This window comes from Tachysurus vachellii, chromosome 8 (assembly GCF_030014155.1).
Source record: "Tachysurus vachellii isolate PV-2020 chromosome 8, HZAU_Pvac_v1, whole genome shotgun sequence".
Lineage (NCBI taxonomy): Eukaryota > Metazoa > Chordata > Actinopteri > Siluriformes > Bagridae > Tachysurus > Tachysurus vachellii.
The window spans coordinates 27,836,502-27,846,960 of NC_083467.1; the positions used below are offsets into that span (position 1 = coordinate 27,836,502).

At 36.8% G+C, this 10,459-nt stretch overlaps 1 protein-coding gene across 3 annotated transcripts in view; it reads left to right on the top strand.

The window, feature by feature from the left end:
- The window catches only part of ikzf2 (IKAROS family zinc finger 2), a 51,433-nt gene extending 41,397 nt beyond the window's left edge, over nt 1-10,036 (top strand). For 2 of the 3 annotated variants that reach the window (XM_060877111.1, XM_060877112.1), the window contains exons 6-8: nt 2,156-2,293; nt 4,302-4,433; nt 6,054-10,036. In XM_060877111.1, the coding sequence (XP_060733094.1) occupies nt 2,156-2,293; nt 4,302-4,433; nt 6,054-6,796 (1,013 nt within the window). In that variant the 3' untranslated portion in view covers nt 6,797-10,036. The remainder of the gene's footprint in view (nt 1-2,155; nt 2,294-4,301; nt 4,434-6,053) is intronic. The other variant, XM_060877114.1, reaches the window with a different exon arrangement.
- The last annotated feature ends 423 nt before the right edge of the window (nt 10,037-10,459 follow it).

The window sequence follows — 10,459 nt, forward strand, 5'->3', positions numbered from 1 at the left end:
ACTTTGGTTTGTTTCGTTCAGCCTGTGATTCACACAAGTCCTGATCCATCTTTTCTCACGGTGTTAGATGACAAAGTCGGTGCATATTTTCATCTGTAAAAAGTCGCCTCAGCCTCGTCTCATCCCTTCGCCGTCTCGCTTTCACTATCGGCTTCACTGCGCCCTTCCTGAAATGCGTCAGTGGTGTTTTCATAATCCGCGCTCTTTACAGGTAATAGCACGAGCCTGATCGTAACAGGTGGCTGTTTTTTTTTTCTTTCTTTCTTTTTTTTTCTCACGTGCAGGTCCGTATTCTCACAGTCGAGTGGCTTTTGATGAACAATACTGAAAGTGGCTGACACCACAGAGGCTGAAGCAGGCCTTCGAATTGGAAACGCTAAGCCTGACGCAACACGTTGGCCTTAGTGAGCCTGCAAAGCTTAGCATGTGAATGAATGAAAGAAAGTGTATGGGTTAATGAATGACTCAATAAAATGATGAATGAAGCCTGGGTGGATTTATGGAACATGACGTGTTCCTGGAGGCACTGGATCCTCCTCTTCCTCCTCCTCCTCCTCCTCCTCTTTTTCATCCTGCTCTGCTGGCCCACACTGGAACACTGGACTGTTTGGGCTGGTGTGTCATCCAAGTGTGTATGTGTGTGTGTGTGTGTGTAGAGGCACAGTGTCAGTGGAACTGAGACAATGATTCACCTCACACCTGCTCTGGCTAAGCAGAAAAAACCTCCCTCTGTTCCTTTCTGCTGCTCTGAGCGATTTTCCAGCTACTACACAAGTGTGGGTGTCGTGTGTGATGAAGCCCGTGTTCCTGTGGCTCAGGCTGTCACAACTAATTCCACCGTTTGAACAAGACTCCATTTTTATTATAAATATTTTAGATTAAACTTTAAATATCATTAAAAGATTGCGCACACGAACAGCTTATTTTCAACAAACACGCACAGTTCTGTATTATTTTTAATTCTTTTGTACATTTATAGCTCGTTTTGCCTTTAAAAAAAATCTCCGAACAGCTAAAAATATCATCCAATAAAAGTCCACGAAATATTTGCATTTTTTTTTTTATTTCTTTATCTTTTTTAAAAGATAAAATAGTGCAGCGTGAAAGAACGATAGAATAACCAAAAGAAACTCTTTTAATTATAAAATGTAAAGAAGTTTCCCGGCTTCATTAAATTGCGTGAACAATTAATTAGCTATAATATAAAATAAATAAATAAATAAATAAATAAATAAATATAAAATTTCTATATTTATAAAAGATATAAAAGAATTTTATAAGTTTAAAAAAAATTAACATCAGATAATTTTATATATATATATATATATATATATATATATATATATATATATATATATATATATATATATGCAGTTATAATATCACCATATATCATAATATTTTCATTATTAACTAGCTCTTGTTTTTATGGTGCGTGTGTTCAAATCATATCATTGTTGACAGAAAGAAAACCCTGAATGCGCCGGTGGGGTTGTGAACTATCATTTATTAAGATTTACTAATCACTATAATTATGAATATGTGTCACTTTCCAAGTGTAAATATTGACCCGATGTTTGGTCTTGTTCCCTTGGAGATCTATTTTTAGAATTTTTTATTTTTTTTACTAATCGTGTCACTTGGCTTGCGACTCAACTCCTCCATCGCTGTGTGGAGATACGATGAAAATACGCTCGTGTTTTTCTGCTGAGAAATCTTTAGGGAAGGAAATCAAATTCGAACCTTGTTAAAGTTTCTGATTAAACGATAAAATTGCTGTTCTGCTCTTCTAAACTGATATCATTTGTTCCATGGCACTGATTTTATGACTGAAGGTGTGACAGCCTGCACGTCTTACGCCAACCTCACGGAGAGACTAGCTTTTAGGTTGTGAGTGTAAAACCTAGTGTTTTTATTTCTGTGTGGGATTTATTCCACTGCGAGCTTCACTCTGTTTTTTTTTTTTTTTTTTCTTTCTTATTTTCTGCTGACCCATCTCAGACATATTGAGTTGCATCACCACGAGAACATGCCCACTCTTTCGGTTACTACCTCAAAAATCGAAACTGCTCTTGTGCGTACAGTCTGAATGACTTGCATCGTAGTATTACTAATAGACACATTTCTCTTCTTTGATGTCCTCTCGCTCTTTTAGTGGGTAAACCACACAAGTGTAACTACTGTGGGCGGAGCTACAAGCAGCGAACGTCATTGGAGGAGCACAAAGAGAGGTGCCATAATTACCTGCAGAGCGGTGGCATGGACTCTGCCCCTAATCCGGCTTCGTACGCAGGTGAGTGAGTCAGGAATTCTGATTTTGAGCATCTTTCGTCATTAGGGCTGTTGTCAGGACGACCGTCGTGAATTGCAAGACCAGGCGCTCCACCAATCATAATTTCACGGCTTCATCCATGCAGTGCACTTACAGTATGTTACTTAGTAAATAGTATTTTTACAAACTCTCATCCAGACCAAGACCGTACATATCAAGACCAACACGCAGTTATTCTGAGACGAGCCATCACAGTAAAAACTTCTCGAGAACAGGCTCGAGTCCTAAATATTTATAATGAATCAAATTATATTTAAATTAGTAAAATAGTCCCTGCCTACAACCTAGGTCCTTTTACCAGAGAGAAAGAGAGAGAGAAAGAGAGAGAGAAAGAGAGATAACCACCATCCAGTGCGTTTAATATTTAGTGTTTAAGCTATTTATACTATTTATAATATAAAACAATATATTTATACTAAAATCTAATCATTTGTATTAAGCTTTTTAAACCTGTTTAAGTTTTTAAACATGTGCTATTGACATATTTTTATAGATTTTTTTTTCTTTTTTTTCACACGTATGTTAATTTATGTAAATGAGAATCCATCTAATTACATATGCATGAAATTGGACAATTTAAAAAAAACAAAATCTGTTCTTTAGATGATGTCAGAATTATAACATCACGTAAAGGAATTAAAAAGTATTTCTTTCGTTATATTAAAATGTGTAATTTATTTTTAAATATACACATATGTCTATTAAGTATGCAAATGTATGCATGTTTATTTAGAGCAATCCTTATTTAGATTAATTAATTTAATTTTTTAGAAGAAGTTTTAAAATAAAATAAAAAAGACTGTATAGACAATATAGATCAATTAAATCTGGCAAAGATTGTGAATCATCTATCCATCTATCCATCTCTCCATCTCTCCATGTTTACACTATTAAAAGTCATAAGAATCATGCTGCTATCTAATGGATCATAGCTTTCATCCATCCGTTTGTCTGTCTGACAGTATGAGTATCCATCCATCCATCCATCCGTCCATTTATTTATCCAGCTATCAATCTATCATCCATCCATCCCTCCATTTATCATCCATCCAGCTGTCAAAATATAAATCTGTCCATCCATCCAGTTGTCAATCCATCCATCCATCCATCCATCCATCCAGCTGTCAATCTATATGTCCATCCTTCCAGTTGCCAATCCATCCTTCCATCCATCTTTAGATTTATGAAGAAATGTTAAAGCAATGGCAGTGTTTTTAACTCTAAAGCTTTTATACGAGCATTTAAATTGAAATGCTAAATTAAATTTAGACTCGCATCGTTAGCACGAGTAAAGCCGCACGCTTGTCCACGTTGGTTACTTTGTGTACAAGCCCGCTTCACATGATGTAACTAGGACACTTTAATGTCTGACCTCAATCTCTCTTTTAAAAAAGAGTTCACAAGCCCTTTTTTTTATGGCAGCATCATACATCCCCATCTTAATTTGAGTCATGCTGTTGGTCTTAGACACCAACGTCAACCGACGTTGTTTAAGACGACTTCTGAACCGAGCCTTAAATGTTTTAACTGGTTTTGCTTTGAGTTTCTTACTGGATTTAATGCAGTGTATCTTCAATAAGTTCAGTAGCAGTATCATAGTTTATCTGAAATGCTACAGTAAGTGAAAACTACACCTCGTCTTGAAATATAATTTTTGATGGTAAAATAGACCCCGCCCATAATCTTCCTCAGGCAGGTGAACGGGTCAAAAATGGGTCACTCCGTAACTTCCACCGAGAATATTTCTCCATGCGAGCTAACTTCATATCAACAAATCAGTTTTAATTTTCACTCATTTCACGCCCACATTCGTTGCTAATCTTAATCCCTACATTGTACTCTTATGGATGAACCTGCACAACATCAAGCTAAAGTTAATGCTAACATTAAGATAATCCAGTCATTTGAAACACACTTCGTAGCATGTATTAAATAGTCTACCTGCATTATATTCATCATTTCTCTACAGCAGAGGTTCCTAAAGAGCCAAGACCTCTGGGAGAGGTTCCCAGCATAGTGCCCTTCGAACGGCCGCCTGTCATCGAGCGACTGCAGGCTAACGTGGCCAAGAGGAAGAGCACCACGCCGCAGAAATTTGTCGGTGAGTATCTGTTCTCCAGTGAATAAATGCTCACCGAGTTAATAACATAAACGCATGCATCGGGAATATGACAGAGGTTTGAGAGAAGTCACAACACCAATGAAAATACTGTAGCTTTAGTCAAAATGAGAACGGATCGCTAAATATAACCACAAATGTTTCCTTTCAAGGCAAAGATCATAATGTCAGTACAATTGGTTTAAAGCCAAAACAGGTTTCGTACCCGTGCTTAAAAATACGATAATAGGTAAACAGTAGCCTGGTCGATAACGACTGATCTAAACAATATATGAAATTTTACTATATTTAAGTCTTCTGCAATATTCTAGCTCTTACAAAGCGCACGCTATGCAACTCCTCATGTAAAATGTTAGGTGCAGTGTGGTCTTGGGGTGAAAGTGTTTGCTAAATCCAAACACTGCAGGAAAGCGAAAGAGAGAGTGGGCCTAATTTGTTACAGACTGGAGATGTTTTTTCCCCTTGTGGTTTTTTCACACCTGTAAATCGAGCAATGCGCTCACCACATCCACGTTAGTCAGGGGTTAAATTCGCTCACCCGTCTCTTCACACGGGGCTTTCCAACTTTATTCAGAGCAAAAAACATGTAAACGTACAAGAGTGATCAAAACTCACAAATATATCAGCTGCCTTTTTTTGTTGTTGTTGTGATGTTTCTGTCTGGTGGAAAATGGTGTTGAAGTGTTGGTGATTAGTGTATTATTATTATTATTATTATTATTATTATTATTATTATTATTATTATTATTATTATTTTGTTAGACTAAAGAAATGAGGGATTATTTATTATTTTTCTGGTTTGGCCAACATCCAAAATCCATAAATACATAATTGAATAATTAGGAATGGTATAATTTATTAATATTTATTAATTAATAAACATAACCAGAACATCATCTTAGATATTTAACGCAACCTAACACAAAGGATCAGATGCAAACCTGGGTTTTGTTTTTATTTTTAAAAGAAATTTATTTTCAGTCATTTTTAACACAAAGCAAAATTAATAAACGTCAATGATGCCATGATCAAACCCAGGACTTCGATCTGCTTCTAGGACTTGATTACTTTATTTTTCTGTTTTTAGTTAAACCTGAGAGTAAATACTTAATACTTTAAAATATGAAATTATTATTTCATATTAAATATTGAATTCAAAATTCAAACCAAGAATCTACGATATCCTGTTGTTGTTGCTGCTGCTGCTGTTGTGCTTTAGCGCATATTTAGATAAGTTTATTTAGACCCAAACAAGCTTGAAAAACAGTTTCAGTTCTGAAATCTGATTCGTGTTCAAAGCCGTTATAAAGCAGATACTCGATAAACACACCAGACCACATCACAGCCATTAAACTCTGTATAAACATGGCACGAGTACACGTTAAACCAAGACGAAGAAAACAAAAGATCAAACGTTTTTTGTAAATGATCTTATTGTCTCAGAATTTTTGTTGCTTAGCAACCAAAATTTACTGTTAATACCGTATATTGAATTGTTTATTGTTAACCTTGGTAATAAATCGATAGCAGTTTAATAAAAGAGAAAGAAACGCGGCTTTTAGAAATGTACCGGTTTGAGACGTTTGTTGATGTGTTGTGCAGGAGAGAAGATGATGCGCTACTCCTACCCAGACCTGAACTTTGAATTAGGCCTCAAGTATGAAAAGGAAGCAGAGATCATCCAGGCTCACATGATGGACCAGGCTCTCAGTAACTCCATCTCCTACATTAACACCGATTCTCTGCGTCCCATAATGTCTCACCCGTCGCTGGCCATGCCCGAGGTGGTGCCCATGGTGAACCCTCTGTTTCACTCTGTGTACCCGCTCGGCCCGCGCCTGGAGCGCCCGAGCAGCCGTGAATCTCTCCATCTGCCCCATCATCCGTCCCACCAACCCGAGTTTTCCGCCCGTGCCAATGGTGCCATCGCGCTCACACGGCCCAAAACCTCCCAGGCGTTGCGAGGGGAAGTGCACGACGGGCGCGAACGCTCTCCCAGCAACAGTGGGCAAGATTCAGCCGACTCGGCTCGCAGCAGCCCGCGAGACAAACTGGCGAATCAGATGAGCACCAGCGTCAGGCCGGCGCTGGCACGGCCGGACGAGAGCTCCCATCAGCCAGGGGTCAGGGACGGGATCCGAGTGTTCGGCCCGGAAGGAAACGAGGTGCGGGTGTTCCAGTGCGAGCACTGCCGCGTCCTTTTTCTAGATCACGTCATGTACACCATCCACATGGGTTGCCATGGCTACAGAGACCCCCTCGAGTGTAACATCTGCGGACACTGCTGCAAAGATCGCTACGAGTTTTCCTCGCACATCGTCCGTGGAGTTCACACCTTTCGTTAAAGGAGACTCGGTGGAGACATATAGAACATATACACACACATAGCAAATACGTACATGAAGGTTTTACTCCAGCAGGTTTTCCATTTTGATTTTGAAGGCGATATATTTGGGAGAGGGGTTTGGTTTAAACACGTAGATGATGAAAATGATGTGAATTGATTTTTTCTCTCTCTCTCACTCATTCTTTTTTTTCATTATTCTTTTTTTTTTAATCTGCACCACCCAAAAAAACAAAAACAGAGCAGCTATATTACCCTAAACGTCATGAAGGTTTTTATTTGTTTGTTTTTTTTCTTTGTGGGTTTGATCTTTAGTGAGTCTTTTCTTGTTGTCATTGCTGTCACTAAAGGACTTTTAGAGATTTTATAGATGTCGCCATATGAGAGAATCAGGAACAAAGTGCACTTGCACACAAGGGACCTTCAGGGGAATTAGGGAAAAGACTAATAAATGTTTAATCTTTTTTTTTTTTTCCTTTTTCTTTTTTGTGCTGCGGTGTTTTTCCAGTGCCTTGCCGATGTTTTGACTGTTATGATTTAGAGCTTGCCTTTTCCCATCGTTTTTATAGACCATGTCATTTTATTATAGCCTTGGCATTAGAGGTTTTGTTTTTTTTTCTTCTTTATTTTAGTTTATTTGTTATTTCACTATGAGTACGTGCAGGATCACACTCTCCTCGTCATGCTTGTGTACTACTACTTTGCTCCCCGTGCTGGCATTGTGATGTAGCCACATTAACAGACCACCAAGCAGCAATTTCTGACAATTGTTTCTTCCTTTCTTTGTTTTAAGCAGCATTGTGCGCTGCATTTGTGCGTAAATTAACGCGCCTCTTTATTGCGCCGGTAGCACGATGTCTTATCAATTTGTCAGTGTAGCTTTTCGGTCACTAACTCACTCACTCATTCACTTACTCACTCAGCAGGTAACGATCACAGCTTGCACTTTATTACGCTGCTTTATGATGCTGGTTGTTACAGTACAAAAGCTCTAGTCTACAGAGCTGGGTATTAGCTTGTTTTCTTACACCTCAGGTTTTTTTTAATTAACTTCTTACTTTTAAATAAAAAAGCTCTCTATGGTTCTCTAACATTGTAGATTTAGTTAACAATAAATCTGATCCACGGTTTGGACCTGAAACAGACCTGAATACACTGGAGAAGCTTGTAATGCAGTTAAAATCATTAATATTATAGACTTTTTCGTTTGTATGTTTGTGTATTTGGTCTCTCCTTAAATTTCTGTGCCCGAATATTCTATACTGTTGAAAACAGAAATCAATTTTTAATCAAAATCTTTAAATCCAATCCTATATTCCATCATAACCACAGCGTTGTTAAATTCTCAAATCTGATTGGTCGGATTTGTTTTCTATAACAGTTTGTCCTGTTACATGTCAAATCGCAATGCGCTTGTTGTGATTAATTATAACGTCTATACTAACAGTACTTTACACTGGGATTTGTTTGGCGTACAGTAGAAGCTCCTCGTTTTAACGATTTTCATAACGAGTCTTCAGAGTCAGCGCTTTGTAAACGTCGACCATTTTTTCTTCAAGACAGAAAAAAAAGAGAAAAAGGGAACGAGGTGCTGAACGTGCATTTGTAGCTGCTATAACCTGCCTCCTGGATGTTCCAGTACATTAAACTGATAAACGTTAGCAAACCGCTGTGGGTTAAGAGGAATATATCACTTCAGGATGTTGTTATGGGAAGATAATCAATGTCGCTATGGTAACAGATTGACGTTTATTATTTTCCTAGAACAGCATGCCATCATACCATGACGGGATGTATTCGTTATTTTAGTGTCGTTTAAATATTTTAATAACGACAATTCCGGTGTATTTAAAGCGAAATTTAAACAGAATTATACATCAGTGTTTCTGCTAGAATTTTATATTCTAAGTGTAGGAAAGTCTACAGCCTGGATAAACTGAACAAGTTTTAATGGTCTAACACTTATAGCCTTATTGCTTCTGTTTCTTCAGTACTTTAAAAAAAAAATTTTTTCTTACTTAGGGTGTTTTTCCGTCTTCGCGGTGATCAGTGTTAGCATCGTGTTGCTTTCTGAGCTTTTCGCAATTTCTTTTCTCCTTTACTAACGGATTATGGGTAAAAACTGTGAATGATCTCGAGGCCGTGAGTCGTAGCACTGATCAAACACACACATTCCTTTTTTTACATAAAGCGGCGTTACGTGTGTAATGTACTTTTCTTTTTAAGGATTTTTGTGTGCCTTTTATTTTATTTTATTTTTTTTTTTTGAACAAACACAAGTATTGAAACTCAGAAATGAAATGACCAGTTGTATGTATTTTATTGGAATTTGTTTTCATCTTTTCTGTCTTTTTTTTGTGCACCGTAGCTTTTTAAGTAGATACTTGTAGATTACTGTACTTGTAAAATGAACCTGGAGATTTGTTACATATCATGGCTTACAGTCTGGCTTGTGTTTAAAAAATATATATTATGTAGGAAAAAAAAAAAAGAACAAAAAAGGATATTAAAAAAAGGACCCAAAGAAGGAGGTGAAGGACGCATCGACGTAAAGACTATGTTTACAGTCACAAGCACACGAGTGTTCATTTATTAAATCTACACTTTGGGATCAGTGGAACGTACTTGAAGTTAAATCAGTGGCACTCTGAGTCTAGCTTGTTTTTACATTTATATGTATGGGGTTTAACATTACTGTAAATATATATATTTTTGTGAAAGAAGTGTTTTTTTTTAAAATCATATTATATTACTGTGGGCCTTACAATCAGCAAAAAACACAAGGCCTATATGTATGTACATGTATACATACAAGGTATATATATATATATATATATATATATATATATATATATATATATATATATATATATATATATATATATATATATATACGTGTGTGTGTGTATATATATATATATATACACATACATGACTATATGTATAAATTAAATGCAGTATATTTTGGTACAGAAGTTAAACCGGGTTTTTTGTTTTTTTGTTTTTTTTCTGTGTGTTTAAACTTTTGGGCCTTCTCAGGTATTGTGTTGCCAAGATGCCAATATGAAGTGGCATCTTAATGAACTGATCCAGTAGAAAGTGATTTTTCAAGAGAAAAAAGGAGGGTTTTTTTTTTTTTTACACAGAAATACGTGTAAAACCTTTAACCCTCTGAAGGAAAGATGTAAGGTGTTGGATTTTAAAGCATGGACTTTTTCTGCATTAAATACCTTTAAACTCAGTGTGTCATGATGAGTGTGTCTTATCTTATCTTATCTTATCTTATCTTATCTTATCTTATCTTATCTCATCTTATCTTATCTTATCTTTCCCTTCCCTTGCCTTCTCTTCTTTCTTTCTTTAACCTCGTCTGTATTTGTTGACGTGTTTGGACTTGACACTCATCATTACTATTATTTGTTCTGGGTGCCGGTGTATGGGTGTGGGTGCAAAAGTTGATCTATCTATCTATCTATCTATCTATCTATCTATCTATCTATCTATCTATCTATTTATATATCTAATTATCTATATTTATCTATATATAATTAACTATAGTGGTTAGCACGTTTGCCTCACATCTCCAGGGCCGGGGTTCGATTCCCACCTCCGCCTTGTGTGTGTGGAGTTTGCATGTTCTCCCCGTGCCTTGGGGGTTTCCTCC